Source organism: Mesoplodon bidens (assembly GCF_964165515.1).
Source record: "Mesoplodon bidens genome assembly, chromosome: 8".
Classification (NCBI taxonomy): domain Eukaryota; kingdom Metazoa; phylum Chordata; class Mammalia; order Artiodactyla; family Ziphiidae; genus Mesoplodon; species Mesoplodon bidens.
Window position 1 is genome coordinate 20616711 of NC_138165.1, and position 18426 is coordinate 20635136.

General features: G+C 38.3%; 1 protein-coding gene across 2 annotated transcripts in view; it reads left to right on the top strand.

Annotated features, from left to right (window-relative positions):
* Positions 1-18426, top strand: part of CCDC141 (coiled-coil domain containing 141) — a 220362-nt gene that overhangs the window by 68937 nt on the left and 132999 nt on the right. For both annotated transcript variants that reach the window (XR_014016451.1, XM_081241858.1), the window contains exon 6: positions 6089-6342. Coding sequence is in view for 1 of the 2 variants with exons in the window: in XM_081241858.1 (XP_081097984.1) it covers positions 6089-6342 (254 nt within the window). In the remaining variant the exon portion in view is untranslated. The remainder of the gene's footprint in view (positions 1-6088; positions 6343-18426) is intronic.

The following is an 18426-nucleotide window of genomic DNA, read 5'->3' on the forward strand; positions in this document are numbered from 1 at the left end:
AGATAGTAGATCATTATTTTTCTAAAACTCAAAGATTAAAGGACTCAATCTTTCCTGTGTAAATTTTTTGAGATCTGACTACATATATACCTATAATTTTAACAGATTACTGTTCTGTAGGACCTATCACTAACAGGGGTTATAAACAGCATCAAAAGTATCAGCATTAGAGCAGCGGCCTGCCCATTTTTATACAGCGGCAGCAATCTAGGTGGGCCCAAAGTGGGTAAACAGAAGCATGTGAAATTCCTCTTAGGAGACTAGAAAGTGACTTGAGTCCAGGCCACTGAGATGGGTTCTGTGGCCTCAATTCATCTTCATGCCACCAACAAGATCATCACAAAGCAATTTCACCTCCAGAAACCTGACAGTGACTGATGCTTCTGGTGAAGAGGTTCAGTACTGAGGCAGTCAAATGAAAGCATTTTCCGGAGGGACTGGAGGGGGAGGTTGTGGAAGTAGGGACTTTTCCATAAATATTTGGGAATGCAGCTAGAAGTGGGGAATGCTTAAATGCTGTTGTTAATGTTGGCTCCTTCAATTACTAGGATCTGTGACTCAGTGAGCCAGTTTTCATGGGGCACATGCTGCTTTGTTTGGAGGGTTTAGGCTACAGGGCCCTGGCATCCAGCTGATGGTGGGACCAGTGCCCTGCCTTTCAGGGGAGTCCACGGGGCCTCCTCTTAATCTAGAAAGATGGATAACAGTGCTAGCCAAAGACAGGAAGCATAGTTTATTTCTGTGATGACAAAATATTCTTCCATCCTGGTGGCATGTTTATCGTGACATTTTTGTGTCCCTCTATGTGATACGTGAAGCACAGGGATTGCAGGAGACTCTAGTCAGGATATTTGGCTCCCAATTCATATGCCCAAGGGTAACTTCAAGGACTTTGTTTTCATAATATAGGAGTTGGTGAAATTTATTAATCAACTAATTCAGTGGAATATGATTAAGATTACCTGATTTGAAATACATATTCAAGAACAAAGCTCTCATTTCCAGTTAAGGATGTCATTTCTGTCTTAGTTCATTTAGGATGCTCTAACAAAATACCACAGATTAGGTGACTTATCAACAACAGAATTTTATTCCTCCCCGTTCTGGAGGCTGGATGTCTGAGATCAGGGTGCAATATGGTCCGGTGAGGGCCCTCTTCTGGGTTGCAGACTTCTCATTGTGTCCTCACAAACAGAAGGGGTTAGGGAGCTCTGTGAGGTCTCTTTTATAAGGACACTAATCCCATTCATGAGGACTTCATCCTCATGACCTAGTCACCTCCCAAAGGCCCCACCTCCTAATGTCATCACATTGAGCATTAGGATTTCAACATATGAATTTTAGGGGGACACACATTCAGATCACAGCAATATCTATTATCTTTAAATTTAAGGAAATAAATTATAGCTATAACTACAGCTAGCAATTATCTAAGTGTCTGAGATGTTGATCAGTGAGTAGCACAAAATGTGAATGTTAGGATAATGAAGGTTAATAATATGACTGGAAAAACTATAATCAAACTTATCCCTAATATTCACAGTATTTCAATTTATGTCAAAATCTATACTTTTTTCTTCTTCAGCAATGCTAAGGCTATGTTGCATGTCAGAGACTTATTCTGTAGCATTTCAGAGATCAGAACCAGGATGAATGGGTTGAAGGTTTTACCCTCTGGAAAGTTACAGAATACGTTCTTTCTCTCTACTATGTGACAATCCTTGAAATGGTTGAAGACTAATGTGTCCTCTCTAGTCTTCTCTCCTTTGGGTGGAACATGCCTAGTTAGTTAAAGTCTTTTCCAGCAAACATAGTTTCCAGACTACTTATCAGACTGGTTGCTTTCAATTCAACAACACATAATTAAACAATATTTTCTGAACCCGTGCCAGGTGAGAAAACCAGAGTCATGTGTGTTGAAAGGTTACATGGCCCTTGTCCTCAGGAAGCCTACAATTTGATGGGGCATGTATACATTTATTGGTGAATTCTCTCTGTTCTTTCTGTGGGTCCCTCTGTTACACCACCCAGCACACTGTGTGGTAATAATTTATTTCCCTGTTCTTCATCACCAGATTATGAGACTCTGGAGGACTGGGATTATTACATCTCTTAATCTCCAAGGTTTAGAATAACATCCAACTCAAAGTATGTTTATTGAGTGTTATTTGTATATAATCCCAATTTAAGACTCAGTAGCAGATGCAAAATGAGCAATAAATAAGGTACTACAGGGACATTAAGGAGGAGAAAATTGGTTCTAAGCCCTGAAGAATCACAATTGCACCTTCCAGTTTTCCAATGGCCTTCTTAAAATGAACATAGCCCCTAAGAAGCTTCCTCATAGGAATAATCTTATTATTACTTCCTTTTTCTTATATGTTCTATGTATATTTTAAATGCAGCTGAGATATAGGTACTTTGGGGTCTATTATACTATTTTCTCTATGTTTGTGTATATTTTAAAATACCCATTAATGAGTTTAAGAAATACCATCTCATTGAATAATATTTGGAATATTTAAAAATGTGTTTGGAAGAAATATCACCCACGTTCCCAGTGTCAAAATGTGACCTTGATGCTTTTTAGAAAATACTCATTTGGAAAGGTTATTTAGCAAGCTATAAATTCACTTTGACTTGTGTACATCCCTCATTTATCCATCTTAAGTTTGCTATTTATACTTAATATTGATGACAAACTGTAAAGTTATTAATATAAAGTATACTTTAATATTTTTTTAGTTATAATTACAATTAAAACAGTTAAACAACAAAAATTTATTGACTATCTATTAGCCTTACATCACAAGGTATTATGTCATAAGTAGGGTTTGTATATGGAGAACAATACAATCATTAAATTAAATGCACTGTAGAGATTTTGTATTTCTTGAAGTTCATGATATATCTAGATAATTTGCCCTTGAGGGAAAATACATCACTTTGTACGATCAACTGATGGAATAAATAGCTAGGAAAGCATAAACAGTAAAAAAAAAAAATAAAAATAAAAATAGTAAGATACACAAAGCTGACAGAGGAAACTTAGAGAACAGTTGATCCACTTTAAGCACCACTGTAGTAGCAGGTAACAGACTGACCATAGGCTGGGTGCATTTTTACACGTTAACTTGGGCTCAGGAGGCTGCATGCCTGGTGGTACCGTGGTGGTGGTTATACCATTTTGGCAAAAGTTGAAACAGAAAACCAGAAAAAGATTGCAAATAGAAAGTTTGGCTAATTATATGTATTTTGTGGGGACTAGAACAGGTTGGCCTGACCCATTGTCAGTCTGCAATACCCTGAGCCTGGAAAGCTGTGCTTCCCTCTTTCATTTGAAAAGTCTATTGTGAAAGAGCTAGTTAATGAAGGAAGAAAAGAAGTACTACGTGGAAACCCCGCCACCTGCCATACTTCCTGTGTGTGTGTGTGTGTGTATGTATGTGTGTAACTGTTCACAATATCATAACAAATTCTTGAATGTAAAGGAAATATGTATACCTACATATGGAGAATCAGTTATACTGATGATTACATTAAGACTCTACAAATCAAAACTCTTCAGTTTGATAGCCAAGGACTTCTATAACTTGTTTTCACCTCATTTTCAAGTTATTTCTTTCCCTTCCACGTAAGAATTTTCTCTAGACAGATAGGTTTTTTCTGCCTCTGTCCATCTCATCTTGTTCATGTTTGTTTCCACTTCTCATTTTAAGAGATTTACTTTAATTTGAATGCTCTCCCTGACTTTTCTTCTTCTGCTTGACTTATCCCATTCCCTGTCCTGCTTCCAAGCATATGGTTGTTTTTGTTGTTTGTTTTATTGTACTACTAATCCTCAATCAAACTGCCCAGTGCACCTAATCACACCTTTCTTACTCTGAGCAGATAGCACCATCTAATACTTTATTGGACAGATCTAGGTCTTATGGCATAAACTGTTTGAAATTCTTTCCTTTTTATCTCAAAATATCTCTTTATAGCATCTTCCCTTATCTCAGTCACTCTTCATCTCTCAAAAAAAGGTGTCAGTTTAAAGAGACAATTGATCCAAATACCACAGTCTTTGCTGTGTTGTTTAACTGTCAGATGCTAGAATGCTAAAGAGAGTACCACAGCGCAGTGGGAAGAACACTGAGCTACTAACCAGAATGCAAGGCTTTTAGCACTGATAAGTCCATTTCTAATAGTGTGACATACTTATTTTCTGGGTGTTCTTCATAGTTCTCCCATCTAAAAATGAAAAGCAGTGTATTCAACCCTGCTGATAGTCTATCCTTCTTTTTTCTTCTAACAACAAATGTCTCAAAGATTGTCCTTTCCTGTTGATTTCACTTCATCACTGCCTTCCCACTTCTCAACCTGGTAACTTGGCTTCTGTCTCTATCACTTACCCGTCACAAAACCCCAAGTCTTCCCAACATCTCTTTTTTTACATCTCTGGCAGACTGCTGATCTCTAGCACCTATAACTCTAATTCTTCCCCCTCTTTTAATACATTTGATTTCATTCTAGCATTATACAAAATTATCGAATACCTCCCCTGTGCCAGTCACTATGCTAGTGCTGAGGATACTGTCACCGTCCCTGTCCTCATATTTACATTGGAGCCTAGTGGCAAAGACAGATTTTAGTCAGCTAACCCAATGCATAAATGTAGAACTAGAGCTGTGATAACAGCTGTGAATGAGAGGAACATCCGGCTATGAGAACATTTAATAGGAGGATTTGGTCCAGTCTGGTTTGTCCTTTGAGGAATTGACAATTGACTAAGACCTGAAGTATGAGTAGAATAAAGGTGGAGAAGGAATGTGTTGAGGAGAATGGTATCCCTGGCAGAGAACGTAGTAAAAAGTTCTGGGGCAACAAGGAGTATACCATGTGTGAGGTATTTAAAGAAGATATGGATGGAGGTAAAGAGATTGAGACAATCTGAAAGGGAAAATAGGGACCAGACCATGCCAGAACTGAAATCATGTTAAGGGGTCTGTCCTTAATTCTAAGACACTGGGAAGCCATTGGTGTGTGTGTGTGTGTGTGTGTGTGTGTGTGTGTGTGTGTGAGAGAGAGAGAGAGAGAGAGAGAGAGAGAGAGAGAGAGAGAGTGTTTAGAAAAGATCTTTCTAATATATGGAGAATGGATGAAATGGATTGGAGAGGAGATGCAATTAAGAGGTGACTGCACAAATCTAGGAAACAGAAGACGTCTTCTGGCTTGTGGGGAATGGATAGTTTCCCAAGGGCTCTTCCAATGGATCCTCAAGTGAGGTTGGGGATCCTCAAAGAGCTACTCTCAACTCCCCCATCTATACTCTCTCCCCTGGTAGTCCTTCAGTTTTCAGGCTTAAGCTCCCGTTTCTACCAGATGTTGCCCACACCAATAATGCTGTCTACTCCAGAGAGTGCAAACCAGTGACCCATTTGCCAGAGAGCCATGTTTTGTTGATCCTTCAGTGTTTTTTAATTTAAAAAATACCAATTACAAAACAGTTAAAAATCAGAAGCTTTCACATAAAAATCCGTGTTTATAATTCTTTAAAAATTGGAAGCCCCATCAACACTGACCCTGTATTCCCTCATGTCCACAGTTGGTCAGCACTGGGTGACAGCAGATCCTGTGAGACTGGGCATGTATTTTCCACTTTGCCATAGTCCCTGACGTCTGGGTACCTGGCCCGCATATTCACTGAGCTTTTGTTTGGTTACTGCAGGCATTAGCCTTTAAACCTCAGATTTAGTCCAATCACCTCAGGATGTAGAGCGCTACAAGGAGAGTAGGCACCTTAACCAGCATATCACCACTAAAACCCAACTGAACCAGTGCCCAAATCTCACAGTCTTTCCACTCCCCTGTACTGATTTATGCCATCACTGAACTTCAGCATCCTACCATTTGGCAGTTAGCGCCATAGCAGTTGTTAGGCCAAGGTATTTGACCAGTTGTATTGGAGGCATTTTATGTTTACACATTTGAATTCCTTATTTTTAATAGAAGGTTACATATATTTTAAATTATATGTTGAATCCAAATATTACTGTATAAAAACTTGCTCATATCACTATTCTTTTTTCTAATTTTCTTCTAGAACTCTTAGAACGATCTCTAGCCCTTTTAAACAAAAGTCAACAACTCAATGACTTCATAGAAAAAATCAAGTGTGATGGACCTAATATGAATCCCGAGATGATTCAGGGAGCTCAAAACAGCTGCCTGAAGATTGACAGTCTTCTTGAACTTCTCCAAGACAGGAGACGGCAATTAGACAAGTACCTGAAGCAACAGCAGCAGGAATTGAGTCAGGTTCTGCAGATATGTCAGTGGGACCAACAAGAAAGTCAGGTAACCCAAAGGGGCACTGATGGTGTCCTGACCTTGTCTAATGAAGTCTGCTTGTTATGTGGATGAGCCATTTCCTGGGGCAGCTTTTCAGTCATCATGGTCAAATCTTTTGGTCTTTGATTCAGACTACCAAGTTGTTTTCCCAAGCAAGTAGTATAAAAACAAAGATTTTATTTCTTCTCATTATAATACTGATTTTTTAAATGGGAGAATATCCGCTAGCAGTTTTGAAAATGACTAGGTTCTATTGTTGGATTCTCTTTCGTGCCTCTGTCCAGGTCACTACCTTTAGTTACATTTCTTTGAAATTCTGAAAAGTTCATTGCAGTTTTCTTGAATGTTGGGGGGGCATGATGCTGCTAATGCCAGTGAAAAAGTCTGTCAGTCCGAAATAGAGATAATGTTCTTAAAACAGTAGCCTGGCACCAATGAAGAAATATGACCTTGGCCTATGTCTGGATGCTCAGTGGTTAGAGGGCTTTGGGGTGGGAGGTTGATGAGTTTGCAGGCTTGTTAGAGCTCATTACTCAGACTGTAGGCCCAGCTCTGGTCAGTTGTCAATGTGCTTGCTGTGCGTTCCTTGTGCCCCGATCACTTGAGAGTAAGAGTGGATAGAACTCTCTTTGCAGACCCCCAACTCAAATAGGTAGGATATTTATGGCTATATTTATAACTGCCCCAAGCCCATGCTTTAATCTGTACAGATTAACTGGAGGGAATTTTCAGAGAGAAATGATGGAAGGACATCTCCTGGTCTGGATGCATAGGAAAGGGGTCTCTTCATATATTTTATATTATTGCTCTGATCCGAACTAGAGAGATAGACATACAGCTGGTAGCCAATATGAGTCCAGGAGAAACTGGTTCTTTCAAGCTGGAAAAATGAGGATTTGAATGATTAACCTTTCAACTTATACTTATTGAGTACCTACTATGTACCCAGATCCTATTATAAGTACTAGGGATACATAACACACAAGATAAAGTCCTTTTCCTCCAGGAATTTTCCTTCTAGTGCATTTTCTCATCCTCAGGTCTATTGATAACCAGTGCTAGGTAACTCCTTTTGGGAGGCTGTCCTGGGCACTCTAGGGTGTTGAGCAACATTCAGGACCTCTACCCACCAGATGCCAGTAGAACATACTCTAGTTGTGACAACCAAAAAAGGTCTCCAGACATTGCTGACTGTCCCCTGGGGGCCAAAATTACCCCCAGATGTGAACCACTGTTTTAGTGTGATGGGAAAGGCCTGTGATAAACAAATGAACAGTGACAAGTGCCATAAAGATCAACTGGGGCAGTGAATTTTGACTTGTGTTGGTCTACTTTTAATCAGAGAAGGAATCACAGAAGGCCTCTCTGAGGAGGTGACATAGAGCAGACACCCAAATGCAGACACCTCCAGACATACAGTCGGCTTGCATTTTGTCATCTCCTCCTTTAAGTCACTCTATACTTTCCAACCCACCTCCACCTTCAGCGCTTTTGTCTTGACTGCTACCATTCACTGTCCTGCTTCTTCTGCGCTTTGCCTGCCAAGCCACAGCGCCTCCCCAACTTAGTTCTTCCCCCACCCCACCTTCATATGCTCATTACCCAGAATGCTATTATCCAATGCAATAGCCTTTAACTGATGATTCTGGCATAACAAAGGAGAACTAATGCTCAGGACAAGAATAAACTTAAAGTTGTTTATCAAACAACTGTTTCCAAAGTTCCTTGTCCTCCGTATCCTATGGCACTCTCTCCCTCTCTTTCTTTCTCTCTCTTTGTCCTTTTCTCTCTCCCCTAATCCTGACCTGACACCATGTTCCCAGAGCTGCTGTCCCCTTAAAAAGAACCTTCCTCTTATTTCTTTCTATTGAATTCATAACCCCCAACCCCTGCCTCTAGTGCTTCCAAGAATACACTAAAAACTCCTCTTACTTTATCATCAGAGTAGTTTATCCCTTTTAAACCACGACCTCTCTTATCCAGAGACATTCTATCTGCAAAGAGGCTTCCCAAACACAGCACAATTTCCCAAGATTGAAAAAGCAGCTACAGTAAGTTTTATTTATTTATTTTTAAGGTAGTAATTTTGCCATTCTGCTTCAAGACTGTGGCAATACTCATCCACTTATCCTCTGCAGTAAAAAAAAAAAAAATCACATGAAGATTCAAAATGAACTATCTAATCCAGTCATATGCTTGAGGGAGATCTAGATACCTTGCCAACCCTAGAATCAGAAAGATGATTTGATAATAATTAAAGTAAGGTATTACAGAAGGTTTTTGACTTGGTGAGTTTTCTATCTTATGGGGTCTCATGTTTTGGTGGAAGTGTGTGCTCTTTTTTTGAGGGAGTGCTTTTTTAAATAGAATTTATTTTTTACAGCAGTTTTAGATTCACAGAGAAATTGAGTGGAAAGTACATGGTATCCTCTGTTCCCACACGTGCACAGCCTCCCCCATTATCAGCATCCCCCGTCAGAGTGGGACATTTGTTACAATTGATGAACCTGCACTGACACATCATTATCACCCCAAATCCATAGTTTACACTAGGGTTCACTCTTGGTGCAGTACATTCTATAGCTTTGAAAAAATGTGTAATGACATGTATCCACCATTGCAGTATACAGAATAATTCTACTGCCCTACGTATCCTCTGTTCTCCTCCTTTTCATCCCTCCCTGCCTAATTCTTGGCAACAACTGATCTTTTTACTGTTTCCATAGTTTTGCCTTTTCCAGAATGTCATATAACTGAAATTGTACAGTGTGTAACCTTTTCAGATTGTCTTCTTTTGCTTATTAATATGCATTTAAGATTCTTCCATGGGCTTCCCTGGTGGCACAGTGGTTGAGAGTCCACCTGCCGATGCAGGGGACACGGGTTCGTGCCCCGGTCCGGGAAGATCCCACATGCCGCAGAGCGGCTGGGCCCGTGAGCCATGGCCGCTGAGCCTGCACGCCTGGAGCCTGTGCTCTGCAACGGGAGAGGCCACAGCAGTGAGAGGCCCGTGTACCGCAAAAAAAAAAAAAAAAAAAAAAAAGATTCCTCCATGTTTTTTCATGGCTTGATAACCGTTTCTTTTTAGTGCTGGATAATATTCCATTGTCTGGATGGACCACAGTTTATTTATCCAGTCACCTACTGAAAGATGTCTTGGTTGCTTCCAAGTTTTGGCAATTATGCATAAAGCTGTTATAAGCATCCATGTGCAAGTTTTCATGTGGACATAAATTTTTAATTCATTTGGGTAAATACCAAGGCACACAATTGCTGGATGATATATGCTAAGAGTATATTTATAAGAAACAGCCAAATGGCCTTCCAAAGTGGCTGTACCACTTTTGAAAGAGAGTCTCTGTTGCTCCACATCCTTGTCAGCACTTGGTGTTATCAGTGTCTTGGACTTTAGCCACTCTGACAGGTGCATAGTGGTACCTCATTGTTATTTTAATAAGTCTCATCTTTAAATTGGAAATAATAACACTTAATTCACAGAATTGTTCTAAGGATTAAATGAAAAACATGTGTAAAACATGTAGTGCAATGCCTACCATTTTAAAAGATGCTTAATAAATATTAGTTTCCTTGTCCTCCCTCTGCTTGGTTAAACCTTACAACTTACGAATTCTTTCTCATTCGGTTCCTATTCTTTCCCCTGGGTTTAGCATTACTGTTGTTATATGTGTCTAAGTTTCTCAATACTGTTTAGTTTTTGGAGGCTGCCATAGGTATAGTAAGGCTTTAAGATGCACAGTTGTGGTTAAAAGAACCAGACTTTCACTTAGACTCTACTCCTAATAGTCTAGAACCAAAATCAATCTAGTAATAATCTTAAGGATAAATATTATTTTAAATAAAATTGGTCAATTTCAGAAATATACAAACAGCTCATACTGCTCGATATCAAAAAAACAAACAACTCCATCAAAAAATGGGCAGAAGATCTAAATAGACATTTCTCCAAAGAAGACATACAGATGGCCAACAGGCACATGAAAAGATGCTCAGCATCGTTAATTATTAGAGAAATGCAAATCAAGACTACAAATGAGGTATCACCTCATACCGGTCAGAATGGCCATCATCAAAAAGTCTATAAATAATAGATACTGGAGAGGGTGTGGAGAAAAGGGTACCCTCCTACACTGTTGCTAAGAATGTAAATTGGTGCAGCCACTATGGAGAACAGTATAGAGGTTCCTTAAAAAACTAAAAGCAGAGATACCATATGATCCAGCAATCCCATTCCTGGGCATATATCAGGAGAAAACGATGATTCAAAAAGATACATGTGGGCTTCCCTGGTGGCACAGTGGTTGAGAGTCCACCTGCCGATGCAGGGAACATGGGTTCATGCCCCGGTCTGGGAGGATCCCACATGCCGCGGAGCGGCTGGGCCCGCGAGCCATGGCCGCTGGGCCTGCGCATCCGGGGCCTGTGCTCCGCAGCGGGAGAGGCCGCGGCAGTGAGAGGCCCGCGTACAGCAAAAAAAAACCCACAAAAAACAAAAAACAAAAAGATACATGCACCCCAGTGTTCATTGCAGCACTATTTACAGTAGCCAAGACATGGAAGCAATCTAAATGTCCATCGACAGATGAATGGATAAAGAAGATGTGGTACATATACATAATGGAGTATTACTCAGCCTTAAAAAGAATGAAATAATGCCATTTGCAGCAACGTGGATGGACCTAGAGATTATCATGCTAAGTGAAGTAAGTCAGACAGAGAAAGACAAATATCATATGGTATCACTTATGTGTGGAATCTAAAAAAATGATATGAATGAACTTATTTACAAAACAGAAATAGACTCACAGACAGAAAACAAACTTATGGTTACCAAAAGGGAAAGGTGGGGGAGGACGGGTAAATTAGGAGTTTGGTATTAAAATATACACACTACTAATAAAATAGATAAACAAGGACCTACTGTATAGAACAGGGAACTATACTCAGTATCTTATAATAACCTGTAATGGAAAAGAATCTAAAAAAGAATACATATATATAACTGAATCACTTTGCTGTACATCTGAAACTAACACAACATTATAAATCAAATATATTTCAATAAAAATTTTTAAAAGATCATGAGACCAAATAAATAAATAAGTGTTAAAAATTGGTCAATAAATAAGTCATTTCCTTAAATATAAATTTAAGGAAATTAAATAAATTTAAATAAATTAAAAATTTAATTTTAATTTAATTTTAAAACGCCCCATGTTACACTTTCTTTTGCTAATACCAGTGACAACAGCTCGAGTAAATAATCACTGTCACTGTTGTTTCTGTGTGCTTGTAAGAGCACAGATCCTGGGGCCAGATTGTTTGCTGGGTTCAAATCCTGACTGCACCATTTGCCAGCTGAGTAACTGAGCAATTATTTAACCTCCCTGAGGTTGTTTTCTGTAAAATGGGATGTAATAGTACCTACACCATAGTGTTAGAATCATATATGTCGAGTGCTTAGAACTGTACCTGGCACATGGAAACTGCTATATTAGTATTAACATTTTTTATCATCATGTCTGAAAAGAACAGTGAAGGCCCAACCCATTACATACCCCCCCGGTCCTACCCTTCTTTGCTCACATAAAGACTTGCATTAAAGGCTAATTTCATTATTTATTTTGCATTCACAAGGTGTGATCAAATAAAAGTCACTTTTATAATCTTAGCCATACTGTTCAATGGGCACTCAATTAATGATTTAAAACAAGAATATAGTTGTATTATTTTCTGCTTGTGACTTAATAATGTTGACTTATTAATGAGCTAAAACTGTAGATGAGATTACTATCCATACAGATAATTGCGATTAACCTTTGACATGCTGCCACCTTTTAGACCTTTATCCAAGCATGATCATAGTCACAGGCACACACACATTTATTACAGAAAAAACAAAACAAGCAAACAAAAACTAATGGAATTAACCTACGCGTACTATCTTATTACCTAATATCAAATTGAACACGTCATAGACATAGTCTTATGTCAAAAGTACCATAGATAATTTTCATGTAGTATGTCACTATTTGAATATAGCACAATTTAAATAATATCTTATTGATGAAGAAGTAGAGTCTCTTCAGTTTCTCAATATTAGAAACAATAATTAATGTTTACTGTGTTGGTAATTATGTGAGCAAGGAAATATTTTTAAATCCAGATAGGTACAAGCATAATTAACTTACCTAAGTTTTCAAGTTTTTCCTGAATGTTCTATTTTAAAGTTTTGTTGATGATGCAATGGGGAAGAATAGCAGCAGGGACACCAAATTGAGTGTAACTCTGTTAGTAATTTGAGTTCTATGATTATCATGTTCCCGGAAGATCTACCCGATAAGCCTAGAACATTGTGGAACCACAGAGGCGCATGCTTCATTGGAGGGTAAAGATATTTTTGTCAGTTCTGTACTGATTTTTAAGGGAACACAGAAGCTGTCAAACCTTCCATTAATAAAATATCAGCTTTGTCAATCATTTTAACCATGTGAAAAGAAGGAAAATTAAACGGAGAATTAGAGCAAAGATTACTAATGAATAATAATATGGATGTCTGAATATCTAATGCATCTTCTCTCATAAGAGCCATTTAAAAGATGCATTTAGTGCTTCTCTGTTTCTAAATGCTTATAGCCTAATGCTCTTGAACTATAGTAGTTTAGCTAATTCTCCTGTGGAAAAGAAATTAGGTGACCAGAATGATGGCGACTTAAGATTTACATCAGTTGCAGAAAAAAAGGCAAACGAAGACCACATACTTTTCTATCTTAATTGGCATGTGATAGCCTGAAAAACATAATCATAGCATGTCCTCTCTTTAGCATTGTTTTCAGATGTAAAAAAGTGCACTTGTTTTACATTTTAAAATGAGCAGCTGACCTTTTTTCCCAACTCCAGCCTCATCTTATTTTGCAGATAATCTGCTTCATTAATGAAAATCAGAAGCAGCTTGGAGTATTTCGTGCATAATTAATTATCTTGGCAAGAAGATTTATGAATGTAATTTTTCGCAATTGCTCCAGTCAGGAATAAGTCAGACAAACAAATAAATTAAAACCAGGGTATTCATGGTCTCTTTGTACAAGACAGTATCAAGGACATCTAGGAGAATTAAATAAGACATAAGGGCAGATAATATTTTTACTACCCAGATCACATATGCTTACAAGATACCCATCTTTGTGGGAGGAAAAATGGGTAATAGAATTCACATTTGGAAGTTTTTATAATTTGAGTACCATGTATATCATAATCATGTAACCGTATGTAATCAGATTCTTTGTTAATAGGCAATTTAAATGATATCAGTGATGACACATATAAGCACAGCCTCAGGGCACCAGTCTTGTACCTGCTAGGCAACTGTAAAACTCTGTGTGTTTGTGTGTATGTGTGCTCACAGATGTGTACACATGCATGTATATTCTCCTTTGTATGATGCTACCTTCTAACTAGGATTTAGAGCTTGAATGGTTGACCAGTTTAAATTAATATGAGGTAACAAAAGTGCCTAGCTTAGTGGCTACAACATAGCAAAATTTTTTTTTTATCTTTCTTTGAATTTAGCTTTAATTTTTAGATTGAAGTATAGTTAATTTACAATGTTCTGTTCATTTCAAGTGTACAGCAAAGGTATTCACTTATATATATGTATGTATATCTATCTCTCTCTATATATATATATTCTTTTTCAGCTTCTTTTCCATTATAGGTTATTACAAGATATTGAGTATAGTTCCCTGTGCTATACAGTAGGTCCTTGTTTACCTGTTTTATATATAGTAGTGTGTATATGTTAATCCCAAACCCCTAATTTATCTTCCACCCCCACTTCCCGTGAATATAGCTTTTTAACATTGGGTGGCATAAGACTTAAATAAGGGTTGAATTATCTTATTATTGGATACTGGCATTGATAGTTCAATCCAGTAACAGATATACATGACTTTCCAACCACTCATAGATTAAAATTTATCACAGAATTTCATTTTAGCACATAGGCTGTCTCTAGAATTCACTCTAAGTTATGCCAGGGTATATACAAAGTATCTTAAAGTGTTTGTTGGAGAAACATGATTTTGAAAGCAATAGGACCCCCTCCTAATTAGAATGCTTGCTACTACCATTACTTTCAATGACACTGCATGTCAAAGGTAGTAACAGAGGACTCTGGTACAGATGGTGTGGATATCAATCCCAACTTTTATATTTACTTGCTTTATGAGTTTGGACAAGTTACTCAGCCTCGGTGCCTCAGTTTCCTTTTCTGTAAAATGCGAATAATAATAGTATCTATTTATAAATTTGTTATAAAATAAACAAGATTATATATGTAAATATTCTTAGAGCATGGCTTGGTATATGGTAAGTGCTCAATAAATGTTCACTATATCATTACATCTTTCAATGGTTAGTTTCTGAGCTTTACTGGATAATCATCAGCACATTAAAATCCTACATATTACTCAGATCCCATACCAATTCTCTAAATCACTAGATAATCTTAGCTTTCTAAAATTATGTGGAGGGGGAATGAATGCCATTTCATAGCTTGGTATCCAGCCTACTTTATTCAAAAGGTCAACTTTATTTGTAAGATTAAGTTAAAAATCATTTTTCCTCTCCCTTTCTCCACCCTTTGGCTATTTTTTTAGCTCATTTATACCTATTGTAATTGATTACATTTTCATTAAGCTTAGTTTTTCACTTCAGTATACCATTCAATTGCACTGATGGCTTCACAACATTTTAATTGGGCACAGTTACTTAAGTTGGTAAGAGGGTTGGGGGACACACACTGTGACTAAATTACCTTCTCAGCAGTGATAAGACATGACAAAGCTGTTTGATGTGTGTGCTCCCTGGAAAAGGCTCTTCACTGCTCCCATTGTATACACCTTCCTTTGTGTGACAAAGTTAGCAGCTGCTACTTGAGCTGTCTGCTAAGCCCCAGGGCTGCCTGTGTATCTTTCCACCATCCTGAGCTCTATTTCTTCCCTGCCTCGGGTGCTGGAGATGGTTGGCTTTCCTTTCCTCAACACCACTGCCACCCCATACTGGGCGGGGAGTGGGACTCATTCTCTCCTCTACCCTCATTTTCATGGTTCCATTTTCATGGTTCCTCTTTCAAGCAAAGAGGCCCAATTAATTTTAATGCTTTTTATAGGGCAACTCATAAGCAAACTAAATGGCACACTTTAAAAGGATTAAAACATCCTTTAAAATGTAACAGTTATTTATCCTGTCAGTATGATAGTTTCTGGCTCTCATTTTTTCTGACAACTAGGTGTTTAGGCCAAAGCTTCAGTATGAACTCCCTTAGGCTGCATGACCTAGGATCTGGGATGATAATATGAAAATGTCAGACTTTGGTCTCACTCCCAAGTAGCCCTGTATGTTCCTCTCTCTCCCTCTGTCTTTCTCTCTATCACACACGCGCACACACACACACAGTGAATGGCTCCAGATCATTTAGGGTGGAACCCTAAGTTATACTGGGAAAACCATGCCTTAGATATCTTAGGCAGAGATGCACATCACCAGGACACTCGGCTGGGTCTCTGTTTCCTTCTTGAAAAAAAGACTTCCTTCCACTGCTGGTAAGGTTCTTACCAATGACTCAGAGTTAATGCTAGAAATAGAATTTAGGTCCAGAGACGACTACTGTATTGATTTTATTCATTGGACTAAATAGCTTCGACTGTTTAAGTAGTTGGAGGTTAAGAAACTGCCTAAACACAAGCAAGAGTTGAGGGCAATCTTGGGAAGGGAAGAAGTGCTTAGTGCCATTTTTCTTGAAATACAGATGTGAGAAGAGAAATGATATGTTAAGACAAGTCAAAATAATCAGAAGACAAATATGTTAGCACAAGCAGAATAATTAAATACATAAAATTATGGTTCCAGACAGGGAGATAGATTATCTGTGAAGCTGCTAAAGTAACAAAAATTTTGCCTCAAGACAAACAACATATTTTAGCTTTCCTACTGTGCATTAATAGAGAATACTGGGATCTGATCATTTGTTGAGGAGATACTAATACCTTCCAGTTGACTTCAGTAAGTCATGGAGGGCTTTCAAGTTCCACAAAAGAAGATTGTGAGCTTTGTCCTCCTAGAGTCTCTGAGATGAAGTCCAAATAATAACAAGCCAATAATTAGATCAGTCCCAGAATACATCCCAAGCCACGTTTTTGGCAGGAATTCTTTTTCTTTCTCTGCTCCCAAGCCCTCAAGTACAATCATCAGAGACACGTTTCCATGCCTCTTCTCCTAATATGCGTTATCACCTAATGGAGCTAATGGATATTTGAAGTCTGGTTATTGCCTAGTTAAATACAGAGCACATTTGACCAGATTTCCTAATACAAAATAATGACAACTGGTTTCCCTACTGTAAAAAGAGAAAAAGAACAAAACCTTACGGGAGCTAAAATGGTTGTTATAATACTAACATGCCTTCAAAATCAAAGTAGACATTAGAACTGTCACCTGATGCCATCAACTATAATTGAAAATACCTTTGTATATGTGTGCATCTTTGATAATTGGAAAAGAGACTATCAAAACATTTTGAGTTAAAGAAGATACATAACTGATGTCTTTTTCCTCCTTTATCAGTTTTTTGTCTCTAATAGTAACTGTTTATTCGTCAAAAACTGTTCTGCACATGGAAAAGAAAATGAAAGTGATGTGGAGAGATTTTCATCTTCCCTTAAGCATTTATGTTAAGATGTTTGAATTACTTATTGCTAGTTCACCTCCCCCAGCATAGTTTTAAACAAAGGTCAAAAAATAAGATCTGATCTTGGATTGTAGAACAAATTGCAGAAAAAGAGACCGTGATGGTTTATGGCAGTGTGATGCCTAGCTTTGGGCTGCAGCAAAAGTTTACCTTCTTGCCACCTGAGTTGTTTATCCTTGATTGTCAGAAAGCATTTTTCTATTGCTTGTGTTCCCCGTGTTTTAGTCCTGTCTTTGGCACGTGCTGTTTGGGAACTGGAATTCTCAGTTTGTCCTTGCTGTCACCTCTGCCCGCAGCCGGCCTCTTACTCTAAGGCACTCCTTCTGGCAGACCTGGCCCACACATCCGTTCTCTCTAACGCAGTATGTCCACTGAGCCCCCACGATTATTCACAGGGCTTACTTCCATGTTAGAATTAGATTCTGTAACTATAGTGTTGCATTTTAGTTTTATCTTAAGAACATTCGTGAACATAGCCTAATAAGAAACATTCCTCTTCCCTGGAATCCTTTGGTTCTACAGATGGATATGATGAGAAGAAAAAACACTAGACAGGGAAGCATGAATTCTGACTATGGCATTTCTGCCTCAACCTGTAGGACTTTCCTCTTGTTGGTTGTGTGACCTTAGATGAATTGCTTACCCTGACTGGGGCTCAGTTTCCTTATCTGTTGAAAAAGCAACTGCCTCCATCATAGGAGGTATAAGGATTGGGTGAGGTAACCTGAGACCTGCCTATAGTACCTGACACCCCTCTGGGAAGGTCCTATTCACTTCTCTTACTTTCCTCATTCCTATCTCCCAGCAGGGGTCAAGGTGAGACTGGATCATTCAACAAGAAAAAACTAGCCTTTTCTTGCCCAAAGCTGATAAGATCAGTAGTGCTTTCTTCCAACCTCCCCACTCTTTCTGGTATCAGTACATTCCTGCCTCAACTTTCCTTAATGCATCTTCAGTACCCCGCACCTACAAAAAATGCTTACGTCTCATCTAGTCAAATGAAAAAGTTGGAAAGAACCCCTCTGTTACCTCTGCTTTCCTTAAAGCTGTCGACCGATCCCCCCTTTCCTTATCCAATAAACTTCTTTGAAAGAGTCATTAGCTCTACTTCCTCACCACCACTCAGTGGTCTATTCATGTTTACCAACCATAATCTCATCCCACCGTTCTCTTGACTCCGCTATTTTAAATTACCCTTAATTAATACTCAGTCCTTAGATCTACATTTAACAAATAAGGATATTCTGAATATCCTTGAATTACAGAACCATCCAATAAAATATAGAATACAAGCCATAAATATGATTTTAAATTTCTAGTAGCCA